The 17,803-nt window shown below is 41.1% G+C and overlaps 1 protein-coding gene across 2 annotated transcripts in view; it reads left to right on the forward strand.

The window, feature by feature from the left end:
• STS (steroid sulfatase) overlaps window positions 1-17,803 on the forward strand; it is a 785,042-nt gene that overhangs the window by 328,669 nt on the left and 438,570 nt on the right. For both annotated transcript variants that reach the window (XM_053706447.1, XM_053706448.1), the window contains one exon: window positions 10,650-11,073. In XM_053706447.1, coding sequence (XP_053562422.1) covers window positions 10,650-11,073 — 424 coding nt within the window. The remainder of the gene's footprint in view (window positions 1-10,649; window positions 11,074-17,803) is intronic.

A 17,803-nucleotide genomic window follows, 5' to 3' on the forward strand; every position in this document is an offset into this window, starting at 1 on the left:
TGTTGTAGACACCATTAACTCACCATATAGTCTCGATCAATAATATTTGGGTGTCTGAGAGAGATTAAGTCACCTGTGGTACTGGAGAGAGAGGAGATGGGGAGACCCCCGAAGTCCCGCAGGAGCAAATAGGGTAAGATAGTAGAGCAGGTGTTGTTGGACAAGCGTCCTTTATCCTGCGGGAGGTCCCGGGTCCCCACACGTCCCTCAAGTGCCAGGCAACCTATACCTGGGAGCAACATTGAACAATATATACATAGTTATCAGCTAAAGGTCAGGACTAGTAATTTACCATTCAGTGAGCTATGTAACAATCCTTTTTCCTTCCAGTTATTCCTATCTAACGATAAATATAGCTAACAATATAGTCATGTGCACTAGCCTAACGCTAGAGCTCTTTATTGCATCACTTGGTGGGCTTTTGTAGCCTAGGGGTGAAGTCTGGGGCACCTGCCCGGATGTCAGTGACATTAGGAGTGTCCTTTGCAGTAGATCTTGATGAAGGTTGGACCATGTCCATAATAGCTGACCTATCTTTAGGGGGCAGAGAACCAATGTCCTTTCGGGGTTTGGTGGATGCTAAGCCCCAGTCTTGGAGCAGGTCAAAGCCTTCTTTAGGGGTGAAAATTGTGTGTGTCTCACCATCTTTACTAACTATAAGCCTTGTCGGGTATCCCCATCTGTATCTAATATTCTCTGTTCTCAGAATTTGGGTGATGGTCCTAAAGGACCTTCTCTTTTGTAAAGTATAGCTGGAAATGTCCGGGAACACCGCTATTTGTTGGAACTTCTCAGGGAGTTGCGGTTTATTGGCCAGTTCTCTCATTATCTTCTCCTTGTGGGTAAAAAAATGGATCCTAGCTAGAACATCTCTAGGTTTTTCTTGAGAGACAGTTCTAGGTCGTGCTACTCTGTGGACTCTGTCTAGTAGGAGGTCAGGCTTCTCTGGAGTGGTGAAGAAGATATTACAAAACTCCAAAACATATGACTCCAGTTCTTGGGGGCCAACCTCTTCAGGGATTCCGCGGAATCTCAGATTATTCCGGCGGGAGCGGTCTTCCATATCAGCTAGTTTCAATTCTAGGTCCGATATTTGATTTGCAAGATTTTGGGAATAGGCTTGTAAGTGAGCATGGTCCACAGCAAGATCTTCTTGTTTACGCTCCAGAGTTTCAGTACGTTCTCCTAAAGCTCCAATCTCTCTTCGGAGCTCAGCTGTGGATCCCTTAATTTCCTTTGTCAGTGTCTCTTGAAGGAGATTCATTCGTCTGGTTAGGACATCTACAATGTTTGCAGATAGAGTATCTGACATAGGAGGTTGAGAGTCTATACTGCCTTCAGATTCACTGCCTTCCAAAGCGGAAGTGGAGTCTCTGTACATTTGAGTTTTCCCAGCATGATGGTTTTTAAAGTGATCTGCGACAGTTTTTCCAGAGGTGTGAGACGGTTTAGTTTTCCTTTTGGAGTTTTGGGACATGGTTTCAGGATTATGACTTCTGCCAAAGTCAGTTCTTGAGACACTAGGTCTGCAGGATATGATATATTTAAGTAAAACAATGGTGAATAGGGTGAAGCTTAAGTCCCCCTGACGTCAATCTTGGTTTAGGTAGCCATAGCTAGCAGTGCTCCGCTAGCCATAGTAAGGTTCTGCTGGATAATCCACGGTATATTCAGAGCAAAGTAAGCCCTTTTCAAAGGTGGGTGGAATGAGGAGCTCTGTAGACACTCCCTCCAGGGAGATTGCCCTCACTTGGCCAGGACGGGAAAATGAATTGAGGGTATGACCTGCTGTCTCTTAGTACAGCAGGAAATGGATGGAGAGAGTGTCAGAGAGTATCTAGGGGATTGGGCTCTATGCTATAGTATCTGCTGAATAGCTGCTTATCCAGGGGATTACACCTTTATGATGCTTTAGTGATACTAAGATGCTTTAAATTGGATCTAGTGCACCAGTCTTGAGCGGTGTGGCTTTTTGTAGTATCTGCTGGATGGCAGCTTATCTGGGAGTGTGTGTCTTAATGAAATCTCTAGAAAAAATGGGTAGTGTAGTTGTGCTTGTAGTTTAAGCATATACAGACCCTTATATAAAAATACCTGTAGAGGAAAGGCCAAGATTAGATTACACAGACAACCTAACAGTATTCATCTACACAACTAATGCAAAATTGAAAGGAACCTATGACACAATGCTGGAGGGAGAGAAATGAGTATTAGTGAGTCCAGCTTATATAAGAGTATTACTGCACTTTAAGCCTAGTACATAAGGTCAGTCAAATGCAGCCTTTTAGGTGTCCAACCTGGAGACTATCGTTATAGAGACAATTGTATTAGGTAGGACCTGTTGGTAGAGATAAAAGTTAGGCAGGTATGATAAATAAATTACACTCCACTTTGGGCTGAGAGCCCAAAGACATACAGGCTGACGCAGCAGCTATAACTTCACATAGTAGTATTATAGATTGTTGTGACAGTAGAAGTTGCTCAGTCTTACTGGAGCTATGCTGCAGGTATGTATCCTTTTAAAGAGGGCAGCACCTCAAGGTGTAATGAGACAAGTCGCAGTAACAGATTATCCCTGAGAGTTATCAGTAGGGCAAAATGAATATATAGAACACCCCACTTGTAGGTGGTAAATTGGGGAGTTCCTCACGACCCCTACAGTCAAGTATTGCTTGCAGGACTCCAGGCAGTATCAGGGTAGGTCTAACCACAGGGTTTCTATCGTGCTTGAGGGCTACCCCACAGAACTGCTTTCACTTTAAAACCTGTGTAGCTCTTTTGCACTTATAAGGGAATGTTTTATTGTAATTGCCTACCGTATCTCCTTAAACAGAGGCAAAGTGCCCTGGAGCTTTTAGGATTTTTTATTTGAGGTGCCTAGGTATTAGAGGCGAGCCAGGAACTTTTATAGGGCAGTAGGGGGCTAGCAGAGTGTTTCAGACTCCTCCGTAACTAACCATGCATGTAAGTTTCTGTGTGACGCAGCTGACTGAGAACGCTGCAGGTATAGTGGAGGCCCTTTGCGCCTAGAAAAAAAAACAATTCAGAGTGGCAGTCCCCTTATCTGGCCCACCCGATATCTCACCAGATCAGCACAGGAGCCGGAGTCCGGAGATGAGCCAAGTATTTCAGGCGTGAGCAGTGCTGTTCTTGGGCCTTGAAGGCGGCAGGTCTTGCGGGCAGTGAGGTAGACTTGGGTCCGATCCGTGCAGTACTTCAGAAGGAGGCAGGTATGATATATGGCACTCCGGAGCAGAGCCCCGACCCTCCGGAGTGCTATGCGTTCACTGCAAGTATCCTTGAAAGTAGCGGGCAGATGCGATGTGGCCGGCTGTGTCACCGAGGGCTGCTGCAGGATCTCCCCGGGTCACGATGTGTCTCAGCTGTGGCAGAGTGCAGACAGCTCCGGTAGCGGCACTTCTCTCCGGGTCCAAGGGAGCAGGTAAGAAAAATTCTAAGGAGTACTCCCGCAGTGATGGAGCTCTGCGGCCTTGATGCAGCTGGGCGTAGGTGAGCCGTATGATGGAGCGGCAATATGGCGGCTTTTCGCGCCGAATTTCACTTCGTTCAGGCCGGGCGCTTCACCTTATCTCAGGCAGTATCTGGCAGTAGCTGCGACTGGGTAATTGCTGTATTCTTATGTGCCGCTTGAACAGCCGTTCTCTGCTGTGTCTCCGGAGCGGAGCCCCGACCCTCCGGAGATTATCTCTGCGAAGTATTAGGCAAGCGGGGTATATTGTGCCACACAAGCTGATGTAACTTCTTTTAGGTAGAATCAGCAGGGAAATGTCCAAACTGGTATACTTTAGATCAGCCCAGCTTCTGTTCCACAAAAGTGTCTTTGAGTACTGAAATATGAGCAAATTAACTACTTTTAAACTTCATATAAAGTTAAACAAGCTGGAGCTCTGTTAAGTTGCGACCGTTATCCTCACAGGCTAGCTCCGCCCCCCTGTGCCCAATTTTTAATCTATACTATTAAAGTTCAATTTTTAATGTGTCAATTTTTTACACATACACACCACACCACACGTACATAATCCAACATATGAGGGAGTGAGTGCTATTTTTGTGTACACTTTTTTCACAACTTTCTTTGGTTGTGTATGCTTTTAGTAAGAATCAAGCCTGTTATTAAACCAATTTTAATTTGGTTTTAAGAATTTTCCTTTTGAACCTATAAATGATTTTGAATATCCAGCATTTGTCTTAGAATTATTTTTTGTTTCTTTTGGCTATTCTTTTTGCTTTTTCTGATAACATCAATTGTTAGATTCTGGTGTGAACTTTTTGTCCTAATCCAAAGAATTCCAAAGTGATGCATCTCCATAAAATGGATGTAGTCAGATCTTTGAAGTACTATTTACAAGCTACTAAGGATTTTAGACAATCTTATAGCTTGTGTGTTCATTTTTTGTTTTTGAAATGGTCAGAAGGCTACTATTGTTTCATTAGCCTCTTGGTTGAAGCTTTTGATTTATAAAGCTTACTTGGAGGTGGGCCAGTCTCCTCCTTAATGAATTACTGGCTGAACACATTCTCTTGCAATTCATATCCATGGCATGTCAAGCCATGCAGGTTTTTCCATGCTTTTTCAAATACAATTACAATAAGAATTGCAGCCAGTAATTCATGCAAAAGGATGCATGTTACACTCTAATAGAAAATGCATTGCAACATGTACACACTGACTAATAAGTATGTATAATATGATGAATATTAAATTGTGAATATATATTTTTTTATTAAATATTATCATTTGTTAAATCCAGAACCATTAGATTGTCATAGTTGGTAACAGGACAAGACTGGGACCAAAAAGAGGCCCAGGCATTTTAGGGCAAAGAGCCCCCCCCCATTGCTCACCATTTCTTATTTAACTGTATACCAAACATGGCAAGTATAATACTTGCCATGTTTTCCAACATCCTATAATCACTGAATTTTGACAATTGGTTGCTCTATAGCTGTGTGTTATGTGACATATACTTTGTGCCCTATAGCTACAGCTAAATCTGGGTTATATGACATATACTTTGTGTCCTATACTATAGCTAAAGCTGAAGGTGTTATGTGACATATACATTGTGAACTACAGCTACTCCTAAATTTGTGTTATGTAATGTACACTTTGCGACCTATAAGTTAGATCAATGATCATCCAAGGCATCAATAAGCAATTCAGTCACTGTCAGTAAACATACTATACTAATTACTGATGGCAAACTTTATTTTGTTGAATTAGACTAGCTACAACCAGCTGTTATGTCACATGACACACAGCTATACTGCACAAAGTATATGTCACATAGCACACATTTAGGGGAAGCTATAGTGCACAATGTATATGTCACATAACACAAATCTATAGGACACAAAATATATGTGACATAACACACAGCCATAGGGCACAAAGTATATGTCGCATAACACACATTTAGTTGTAACTATAGGATGATCTCTTCAATTATGTGAAATCTCATTGAAAAGGTTATGTCATATCATCAGTGATGTCATTAAGCATTTCATTTATGATATCATGTGCTATGTTGTCAGAAATAAAAAAAAAAAAACTATGGGGGCTGCTCAGTATAGTATTTATGGTTTTTGTCATTTAAAAGAGTAATTCCTTAGTTATGGCACAACTGAGAGAGATGCCATGAAATATTTTATTGTTCCTAGAAATATTATCAAAGCAGAATGAGATTTGGAAGCAAACTGCTGGCAATATTAAAAGAACTTTGTCTACATATATCATTTTAAAAGAAATAAAAATATCAGCCATGTTACAAATATCAAATAAACTTATTTTCTTGTTCATCAGATAGTGTCCATATAAAGTAACCCATTGAACTATTCTATATTATTTTCAACAGAGGTTAATTTAAATGTTTTAAACATGAAAATACTTTCTGAGGGTAGAGAAAATGGAATAGCATTCAAGAACATATGAGTCTGCTGTGATGACTGCTGATTCAAACATTATGGTGTTGTCTGAGTGAGAAAAAAAGAACACAATAAAATTACCTTATTTAAACAGACCCCTGACTGACACTCACATACATTTGATATATTAATTTTGATAATCTGATTAGGGGTTACATACTGAGCTTGAGCCCCCAGCAATACTTTTTAATTAAACACACAACCTCACCTGCTGCTCTGGGCCACTTTAGACTTCACTTTATAAGTTATAACGTTAGGGCACTAAGACTATGGACTCACTCACACTGTCACTGAGTGCTGCCTGCGTCACCGTGCCCATCTGGGTCTCGGCTCTCTCTACTGCAGCCTAGCCCTGAACTAGTGATGTCGCGAACAGTTTCCTGGAGAACAGTTCCCGGCGAACATAGCTTGTCCACGTTCGCAGCGGCAGGCAAACATATGCGATGTTCGATCCGCCCCCTATTCATCATCATTGCCTAAACTTTGACCCTGTATCTCAAAGTCAGCAGGCACATTCCAGCCAATCAGCAGCAGACCCTCCCTCCAAGACCCTTACACCTCATGGACAGCAGCCATTTTAGATTCATTCGGAAGCTGCATTGCTAGTGAGAGGAGGGACAGTGTAGCTGCTGCTAATTTAATAGGGAAATTGATAGCTAGGCTAGTGTATTCAGTGTCCACTACAGTCCTGAAGGACTCATCTGATCTCTGCTGTAAGGACAGCACCCCAAAAAGCCCTTTCTATGGGCTACATCAGTCATTTTTTTTTCTTTGTAATCTAATAGCAGTTGCCTGCCTGCCACTGCCAGCCTGTGTGTCAGGCTCACAGCATATACTGTGCCTACTTGCTCAGTGCCACCACCAGTCATATCTGGTGTAACATTAGTGTAAATTTAAAAAAAAAACTTTTACATCAGTCTGCTAGTGTAATCTAATTTCAGTTGCCAGGCCAGCCTGCCACTGCCAGCCTGTGTGTCAGGCTCACAGCATATACTGTGCCTACTTGCTCAGTGCCACCATCAGTCATATCTGGTGTAACAGTAGTGTAAATAAAATAAAAAAACTTTTACATCAGTCTGCTAGTATAATCTAATTTCAGTTGCCAGGCCAGCCTGCCACTGCCAGCCTGTGTGTCAGGCTCACAGCATATACTGTGCCTACTTGCTCAGTGCCACCACTCATATCTGGCTGGTGTAACAGTAGTGTAATTTTTTAAAAAAAAACTTTTACATCAGTCTGCTAGTGTAATCTAATAGCAGTTGCCTGCCTGCCACTGCCAGCCTGTGTGTCAGGCTCACAGCATATACTGTGCCTACTTGCTCAGTGCCACCACCAGTCATATCTGGTGTAACATTAGTGTAAATTAAAAAAAACAAAAACTTTTACATCAGTCTGCTAGTTTAATCTAATTTCAGTTGCCCGCCTGCCAATGCCAGCCTGTGTGTCAGGCTCACAGCATATACTGTGCCTACTTGCTCAGTGCCATCAGTCATATCTGGTGTAACAGTAGTGTAAATTTAAAAAAAAAAAAAAACTTTTACATCAGTCTGCTAGTGTAATCTAATTTCAGTTGCCAGGCCAGCCTACCACTGCCAGCCTGTGTGTCAGGCTCACAGCATATACTGTGCCTACTTGCTCAGTGCCACCAGTCATATCTGGTGTAACAGTAGTGTAAATTTACAACAAAAAACTTTTACATCAGTTTGCTAGTGTAATCTAATAGCAGTTGCCCGCCTGCCACTGCCAGCCTGTGTGTCAGGCTCACAGCATATACTGTGCCTACTTGCTAAATGCCACCACTCATATCTGGTGTAACATTAGTGTAAATTTAAAAAAAAAAAACTTTTACATCAGTTTGCTAGTGTAATCTAATAGCAGTTGCCCGCCTGCCACTGCCAGCCTGTGTGTCAGGCTCACAGCATATACTTTGCCTACTTGGTCAGTGCCACCACTCATATCTGGTGTAACATTAGTGTAAATTTAAAAAAAAAAAACTTTTACATCAGTCTGCTAGTGTAATCTAATTTCAGTTGCCAGGCCAGCCTGTGTGTCAGGATCACAGCATATACTGTGCCTACTTGCTCAGTGCCACCAGTCATATCTGGTGTAACAGTAGTGTAAATTTAAAAAAAAAAAAACTTTTACATCAGTTTGCTAGTGTAATCTAATAGCAGTTGCCCGCCTGCTACTGCCAGCCTGTGTGTCAGGCTCACAGCATATACTGTGCCTACTTGCTAAATGCCACCACTCATATCTGGTGTAACATTAGTGTAAATTAAAAAAAAAAACTTTTACATCAGTCTGCTAGTGATTACGTGGACGTTATTCCAAACAATTTAGGAATTTTAGGTGATTTATGCCCTTTATGGATTAAAAACAGACTCTGCATCAACTATGTAATTTTCCATGGGAGTTTTACCATGGATCCCTCTCCGGCATGCCACAGTCCAGGTGTTAGTCCCCTTGAAATAACTTGTCCATCACTTTTGTGGCCAGAAAGAGTCCCTGTGGGTTTTAAAATTTGCCTGCCTATTGAAGTAAATGGCCAGTGGTTGACTTGTTTCCTGGCAAACCAAGAGGAGATTTTGTGGCACCGGGTGTGACAACATGGCACGTGTCATCCCCAGATTGAGTCCACCCCATCCCCTATATAGACCGCGGGCCCACAGAGGAGTAACATAACTGGGCCGGCCTGCTAGGTCCTGGTCCTCTGTCTGATCTCACCTGCTGAGTCATCTGAGCTCTGCAGGTCTCATCATCTTAGATGATTGGATCGGGCCACTCTCCTATCCTTGAGTCCTGACACAGTCTGAGTCACATGGACATGGCACGCGGCATCAGTGTAATGCGACCGCGTGCCATGTGTACTCAGAGTCAGTCTGACATCACCATTAGATTGTACTGTGCAACTGCTGGCCGTCCAGCCCGGTATGGCAAAGGAAAATTGAATAAATCAATGAATGTGCATGTTGCTGCATATATTATATTATGTTATTAAACATAATACATATAAATAATAATAAGCAATGTTAATTACAATAAAAAATGTATAATTTCTCACAAAATTTTTGGAACATGAATACTTAAATAATGCGGTCACGGTGGGTGGGGCTAAATTACAGCGCGGTCTACCGGTAATTTCCCCGGTATGCCCGACGTTCAGTCCGAGCCTGGTTGGTAACTTGGATTTAACCCTGCATGATTGTAAAAAATAAATACATAAATCACCAAATAATGGTTTGCTTACATGGGTATAGCACATATATTCACACAAGATCAGACATTTGAATACAAACAATTTATACAGACTTAAAGAGAAAGTAATATATTCATGGTTAAAACTTATAGGGAATGCTATATAAACAGTAATTTTGGTCATGGAGTGATTGTAAACTATGTGCAATTATTAAATTAGAATTGTCTGTGAAGTACCATGAGCATCATGTGGTTTCAGTCTATGGCTTCTAGGATGATAGCAAAAGGTATTGAATACTGGCTGAAAGTTCCATGCAATGGAAAGAAAATTTGATTGGTCAACTGATACCTTTCCACTATTTCGACAAACCTCAGTCCCTGAAGCTAAATCCTTTGCTGTAGTGTTGTAGGATCTCTGGAATTCCAGGGACTATTGTGATCTTCATGTCTATGTTATACCAAGAGTTCTAAAACCTTGGCACCTCACTCATTTTTCTCTTGTCTTGGTGCTACCATGGCCGAAGGCTAACCATCATCCACTTTCCCTCTCACTAACTAAGCCTCAATATGAATTCAACAACTCTCTCAACTTCCTCATCTTGGCTTAACCACTACCCCTAATTATGCTCCACCAAGTCTATTAGATTCTACTCCAGTGTGCTCTCTGATGAATTGGAACAATGCTGTTTATTCTCAATTAAAAAATTGGGGGAGTTAAAGGGACATAAAACCCCCCAAAAAAATTCATGATTTAGATAGACCATAAAATTTTAAACAACTTTCTAATTTACTTCTATTATCATATTTTATTCGTTTTCATGTTATCCTTTGTTGAAAAGCTGAAATGTAAGCTCAAGAGTGTGCACGTGTCTGCAGCACTATATGGCAGCAGTTTTGCAACACTGTTATACATTAGCAGGAGCACTAGATGGCAGCACTATTTCCTGCCATGTAGTGCTTCAGGCATGTGCACGCTACCTACCTAGGTATCTCTTCAACAAAGAATAACATGAGAATGAAATAAATTTGATAATAGAAGTAAATTGGAAACTTTTTAAAAATTGTATTCTCTATCTGAATTATGAAAGTAAATGTTTGGGTTTAATGTCCCTTTAATGCAGTAAACTGGTGGCTTTGAATGAGAAAATCCTGAAAAAGAAGCAATTTGTATTCTTTTGATGAATTGTAAAAGGCCCCGAAATTCTCTGTTTTGTACTACATGTTTAAGAATATCTCTTAGCTACTGGCTTCTGGCTGCAACATATTTGAATAAAATGCAACTCACTGCATATATAAATATTCTAAAATATCTAAGTTTATGACACTCATTTTCACTGTATAAATGTACTGACTTGATCACCTAAACATATACATAGCTCTGAACCATGAAAATATCTACAGATGCTCAGATATGTGTATATTACATTAAACAATTTAATTTGAATACAAAATGTGTGTATGGGTAAATGTACTAATTTGTGAATTTTGCTCTTATTTTTTAAACATAGGTAAATGGCATCTTGGACTGAACTGCAAAGAAAGTGGAGATTTTTGTCACCATCCTTTAAATCATGGGTTTGAATATTTTTATGGTATTACAATGACAAATTTAAGAGATTGCATCCCAGGACATGGAAGTGTATTCGTTACTGGAGCAACAAAATATATAAGGGCATTGTTTCTTACTGGAGTTGTGACTCTTGTAACCTGTATTCTTCTGTACCACGCTGGACTTCTACATATACGACGTGAGATGCTGTGCTATTTTATTTTAACGAATATGCTTATATTTAGTGCCATGGCTTTCTTTCTATGGAATTTCAAATATTTCAACTGTTTTTTGATGCGGAACCATAAGATCATACAGCAACCACTATCCTTTGAAAATTTGACACAAAGAATGACAAAAGAGGCTGTGAATTACATAACAAGGTATGTGTTGTAAATTGTTTAAAATTAGTTTGTTGGCAGATAACATTCTCTTGGCCCAGTTTGTGTGTTTGTTATCAAGCCCACTTTAATGTTCAGTCTTTTTTTAAAGGGACATGAAAACCCAATGTCTTTCTAATGACACGGTGAGTCCACGTATCATCATAATTACTGTTGGGAATATCACTCCTGACCAACAGGAGGAGGCAAAGAGCACCACAGCAAAGCTGTTAAATACCACTTCCTTACCCACAACCCCTAGTCATTCTCTTTGCTTGTATCAGTTGCAAGGAGGGGTAAAGTTAGGTTTCTGATTCTTCAATCAAGAGTTTGTTATTTTTAAGCAGAGCAGGTTTGCCCTGGTTTTTTTGGGGTTTAGCTGTAGTCCATGTCAGTCTCTTTAGTAGAGCAGTGGTGGCTTTTAAGCATTTGTGAACTGGTGTGGTATAATCCCCATTGTGCCTCCCAAGCAGTTTGTGCTGCCCTTCTTTTAAAAGCCTAAGTAGGTTTGCTTGGTCTTTTTTCTTTTCCACAGGTCCATGTGAGGGATGCAGCCTTTCAAACCTTGTGAGCTGCCCTGCTGCCGGGCAGACTGTTATGGAGGTAAGTGCTATTTGTATTTTTCTGATAAGAGGAGTTCAGAAAAGTTTGGCACTTGGGGGTAAATTTTGGGATGTTAATTCTGCTTTTGTGCATGTTTTTTCTTGTGGCAGTTTTATTGTTGGGCACTGTTAGAGAGGATTTTGGCTCTTTGTTAGTGTAGTGAACATGTTTTCTTTAAAGAAATACTGTGTTTGATATTTGACAGTTTTGGAGTCAAAGTGAGTCATGCATTTACTTTTCCTCCCAGCGGCTGTTTGCAGTGATAAGTGTAATGCTGGTTGGGTATGCCCACGATGGGCGGAGTTTGCCTTGGCGCGAGTTTTTGCATGCTCTTCCTGTGTAGCTTCTAAGTTGAGGAAGTGAGAGGTTGTTGGCTCTGTTCCGGTGTTTGCGGTGAGCGGGTGCCGATAGTTTGGAGTCCAGATTTCTTCTGTTTATCCTCCGGTTGGGGGAGGTCAGGTAAGCACCTCAGCAAGGCTTGTTAAGGTGTAGAGGTGCACAGTAGGGGTAAATTTTTCTGACTTTTTCTGTTAACATTTTTACTTAAAGTGATAGTAACGTTTTTATTTTGCTGCTGCATTTTTTCAACATTTTTATTATTGTCATAATTATTTGTGTGTTAGAGATAGATCAAGAGGACCTGCAAGCTGTTACTTGCACTTTATTTTTAGATGCTTATGTGAAGCCACCTTTCCCTTTTTGTTCCTCTTGTATTGAGAGAACATTGCATTATAGGAATAGGCTTTTTGATTCAGAGCCTTCATTATCTAAGGAGAATGTTGTTCAGGAGTCTCCTGTTCAAGCTATACTGCAGCTTTCTCCCCAATCATCCCAATCTTTATCCTCTTCTCATAGTGAAAAACAATTAAGAGTGAGTGCACCTATTGGATTGAGACAGCTCAACCCTAATATACAGTTGTTCCTTCAAACAACTGTGAGGGATTGATGGGGTAAAAAACAGGTGAGGGGAGCTGTGTGTATTTCAATACATATATATGTGTGTAATCGTGACCTATAGATGAGCTTCTCGTGTTAATTTTTTATTTTTCTGCAATATATATTGCACTATGAAATGGGTGAACAAATAGGTGAAAAATAATGGAGGTATGACTACAAGAGGTTAAAAAACAGAATATTTAATTGTTGCAATAAAAAACACAATATTTGACTGGATTATAAGTTCTGACTTGATTAAGTTAGTGATAAAGAGCTCTATTACCTTGAGGAAAAAAGTATAGTTAAAATTTCTTAATCGAAAGATAAAGTTAAAATTACATTACATTCATGCTATAGTATTCAAAGCATTTGATAAGAACAAAAATAAAGGTAAAAATAATTATCGTGGAAGGTGAAAATAAATGTTCATCTGATGATTTGCATGTATCTTTTGATGTGACTTTAAGTGGAAAAGTAATTACTCACAGTTTGCATGAAAAATTTCCAAGGTGTCTGATTGGTTGGAACAGACAAGCCTTTATGTGAATAAGATAATATATTCCGCTGTGATTTTGACTAAAATTCTTTAAAACTTGTAGATCAAGATTGTAGATGAGGATAACAAATACTTGATGGTAAAGATGCTGAAACTGTTTACCTATACTGGGTTTGCAGGAGTTTCAGTTGTTGGTATAACTTGGTTCCGTTTGCTGAAACTGTTTACCTAAACTTGGCTTGCAGGAGTTTCAGTTGTTGGTATAACTTGGTTATAGAAACTGTTTACCTTGTATTGGTTTGCTGGAGTTTCTATTTGTCTAGTTGTGTGGGGTGTTCTCTGTATTGTTGTTTAGAACCGTTTGAACAATTCTCTTTGTAGGCGTCTGTTGTTGCTGAAACTATATACCCTCCCAGGGTTTGCTGGAGTTTCAGTTGCTGGTAGTTGATCTATAGTGAAACTGTTTACCTTAAAGTGGTTTGCAGGAGTTTCAGATCAACTGGTAGTTACAAAGAAATTTTCTTGACAGTTGCTGGAGCTGTTTACCTTTTCCTCTTCTCATGCAGTGCCCTGCGGTTCATCTCAGGTTGGTTTCTCTTTGCAGGATATGGCTACTTATATATCCTCGGCAGTATCTGAGGCTTTGTCTGCTTTTCCTGTATTGCAGGGGAAGCGCAAGAGGAAACTTAAGATTCTGTTGCAGTCTTGTCAAATTTTCTTCCATAGGTCTGAGGAGGAAGACACTTCTGTGGCGTCTGACGGTGAAATTTCAGATTCAGGCAGTTTAATTCCTTCCTCTAATTCTGAGGTTGTTTCCTTCAGGTTTAAGCTTGAGCATCTCCATTTGTTACTTAGGTATGTTAGTTTCCAGCTTTTTAAGCTATTCAGCGCTTACTAGCGCCCCCTATTCCATCTCCATTTGTTACTCAAGGAGGTTTTGGCTACTTTGGATGATTCTGACTCTACAGTCATTGTTACTCCTAAGAAGTCTAGTAAGCTTAATAGGTTTTTTGACGTTCCTTCCGCGGCGGAAATTTTTCCTGTTCCAGATTGTGTTTCAGAGATTATTGCACGGGAATGGGAGAAGCCTGGGATTCCTTTTTCCCCTTCTCCAATTTTTAGGAAAATGTTTCCTATTGCTGATTCTATCAAGGAATCTTGGCAGACGGTTCCCAAGGTGGAGGGAGCTGTTTCCACCTTGGCCAAGAGAACTACCATTCCTATTGAGGATAGTTGCTCTTTTAAGGATCCCATGGATAAGAAGTTGGAAGCTTTGCTTAAAAGGATGTATGTTCACCAGGGGTTCCAATAGCAGCCTGCTGTGTGTATTGCTACCGTTACTAGTGCGGCTGCATATTGGTTTGATGCGTTGTCTGATTCTATTCAGCAGGATACTCCTCTTGAGGATATTCAGGATAGAATCAAGGCTTTGAAGTTAGCCAATTCCTTTATTGCAGATGCTTCTTTACAGGTTATTAAGTTAAAAGAAAAGATTTCTGGCTTTGCTGTTTTGGTGTGCAATGCCTTATGGTTGAAGTCCTGGTCTGCAGATATGTCCTCTAAATCTAAGCTTTTACCCATTCCGTACAAGGCTAACACCTTGTTTGGACCGGGTTTGGCTGAGATTATTTCTGATATTACGGGAGGGAAGGGGCATTCTCTCCCTCAGGATAAGAGAAATAAACAGAAGGATTAGAGTAATTTTCAACTTCTCTGGTAAGTCTTCCTCTTCCTCCTCCAAGCAGGAACAGTCCAAGCCCTCTTGGAAGTCCAATCAGTCCTGGAGCAAGGGGAAGCAATCTAAGAAGCCTGTTGCTGACTCAAAGTCAGCATGAAGGGTCTGTCCCCGATCCGGGAATGGATCTTGTGGGGGGCAGACTTTCATTTTTCGCTCAAGCTTGGTTTCGGGATGTTCCAGATCTCTGGGGGATAGATATTGTGTCACAGGGATGCAGGCTAGAGTTCAAGACTTTTCCTCTCAGCGGCAGGTTTCTTCTCTCAAGATTATCTGTAGACCAGATAAAAAGAGAGGCGTTCTTAAGTTACGTTCAGGATCTTTCCGACATGGTAGTAATTGTTCCAGTTCAGGAGCAGGGGCTGGGATTCTATTCCAATCTGTTCATTGTTCCCAAAAAGGAGGGAACTTTCAGACCTATTCTAGATCTCAAGAGTGTAAATAAGTTTCAAGATGGAAACTGTTCGATCCATTCTTCCTCTGGTTCAAGAGGGTCAATTCATGAAAACAGTAGATCTGAAGGATATGTATCTGCATATTCCCATCCACAGGGACCATCACAAGTTTTTGAGATTTGCTTTTCTAGACAGGCATTTTCAGTTTGTGGCCCTTTCATTTGGTCTTGCAACAGCTTCCAAGGTTTTCTCAAAAGTCCTGGGAGCGTTGCTGGCAGTGCTCCGATTGCAGGGGGTTGTGGTGGTGCTTTATCTGGATGACATTTTCATTCAAGCATCATTTTTCAACAAGCAAGCTCCCACACAGAGGTGTTGTTCTATTTTCCGCACTCCCACTGTTGGAAGGTGAATTTAGGAAAAAAGTTCCTTTATTCTGGCTACAAGGGTGGTATTCTTGGGAACCATTATAGATTTTCTAGAAATGAAGATTTTTCTGACAGAAGCAAGAAAGTCAAAGATGTTCAATTCATGTCTTGCTTTTCAGTCCTCTCCTCGGCCGTCAGTGGCCCAGTGTATGGAGGTGATTGGTCTGATGATTTTAGTCATGGACATCATTCTGTTTGCTCGGTTCCACCTCCGACCTTTGCAGTTATGCATGCTCAGTCAATGTAACGGGGATTATGCAGATCTGTCTCCAAGGATTGTTCTAGATCAGCCGACAAGAGATTCTCTTCCGTGGTGGTTGTCTTAGGATCTTCTCTCTCAGGGAACCTGTTTTCGCAGACCTTCCTGGGTGATTGTGACCACGGATGCCAATCTGCTGGGATGGGGAGCTGTCTGGGGTTCTCTAAAGGCTCAGGGTCTATGGGCTTGGGAGGAGTTGATTCGTCCTATAAATATCTTAGAGCTGAGAGAAATCTTCAATGCTCTTCTGGCCTGGCCTCAGCTAGCTTCAGCCCAGTTTATCAGGTTTTTAGTCGGACAACATAACATCAGTGGCTTACATCAATCATCAGGGAGTTCCTTGGCCATGACAGAGGTAGCCAGGTTTATTCAGTGGGCGGATACTCACAACTGCTGTCTGTCTGTGATCCACATTTCAGGGGTGAACAGTTGGGAAGCAGACTTTCTGAGCAAGCAGTCTTTTCATCTGCGGAAGTGGGAACCTCATCCAGAGATGTTTACCTCCTTGATTCTCAGATTGGGCAGCCGGATTTGGATCTCATGGCATCACGTCAGAATGCCAAGCTCCCGAGATACGGATCAAGGTTAAGGGATCCTCAGACTGTACTGATAGATACTCTAGTAGTTCCTTGGAAGTTCAGTCTGGCATAGGTGTTTCCTCCGTTTGCTCTTCTTCCTCAGGCCATTGCTCGGAACAGACAAGAGAGGGCGTCGGTGATTCTCATTGCACTGGTGTGGCCTCGCAGAATCTGGTATGCAGATCTGGTGGAGATGTCATCTTTTCCACCTTGGAGTCTTCCATTAAGGAATGACCTTCTACTTCAGGGGCCCTTCCTTCATCCAAATCTCGTTTCTCTGAAGCCTGACTGCTTGGAGATTGAACGCTTGATACTATCCAAGCATGGTTTTTCTGAGTTGGTTATTGAGACTTTGATTCAAACGCGTAAGCCTGTGACTAGAAGGATTTATTATAAGATATGGCATAAATATCTGTACTGGTGTGAATCCAGGGGCTACTCTTGGAGTAGAGTTTGGATTCCTAGGATTTTGTCCTTTCTCCTGGAGGGTCTGGAGAAGGGTTTATCTGCTAGTACCCTGAAGGGTCAAATTTTTCTGTTTTGGCTATTTTGTTGCACAAGCGTCAGATGCTCAGTCTTTTTGTCAGGCCCTGGTTAGAAGTCGGCCTATGTTTAAGTTTGCAACTCCTCCTTGGAGTCTTAATTTGGTTCTTAGAGTTCTTCAACAGGCTCCTTTTGAGCCCATGCATTCTTTGGATATTAAGTTGTTATCCTGTAAGGTTTTGTTTTTGGTTGCTATTTCTTTGACTAGAAGAGTTTCGGAGCTTTTAGCATTGCAGTGTGAATCTCCTTTCCTTATTTTTCATTCTGATAAGGCAGTACTACATACTGCCCTAGGTTTCCTTCCCAAGGTTGTTTCAGATAAGAACATTTATCAAGAAATTGTTGTTACTTCTTTATGTCCTAATCCTTCTTCTCATAAGGAGTGTTTGTTACATAACCTGGATGTGGTTCGTGCATTGTAAAATTATTTTCTGGGAAGCGTAAGTGTCAGAAAGCTATGGCTACTTCTCTTTCTTGTTGGTTGAGGAGCGTTATTCGCTTGGCATATGAAACTGCTGGACAGCAGCCTCCTGAGAAAATCACTGCTCATTCCACGAGGGCTGTTTCATCTTTCTGGGCCTTCAAAAATGAAGCTTCTGTAGATCATATTTGCAAGGCTGCCACTTGGTCATCTTTGCACACTTTTTCTAAATTTTACAAATTTGATATGTTTGCTTCAGCTGAGGCTTCTTTAGGTAGAAAGGTTCTTCGAGCAGTGGTGCCTTCTGTTTAGGTTTACTGTCTTGTCCCTTCCTTATCATCC

Source organism: Bombina bombina, chromosome 3, assembly GCF_027579735.1.
Source record: "Bombina bombina isolate aBomBom1 chromosome 3, aBomBom1.pri, whole genome shotgun sequence".
Lineage (NCBI taxonomy): Eukaryota > Metazoa > Chordata > Amphibia > Anura > Bombinatoridae > Bombina > Bombina bombina.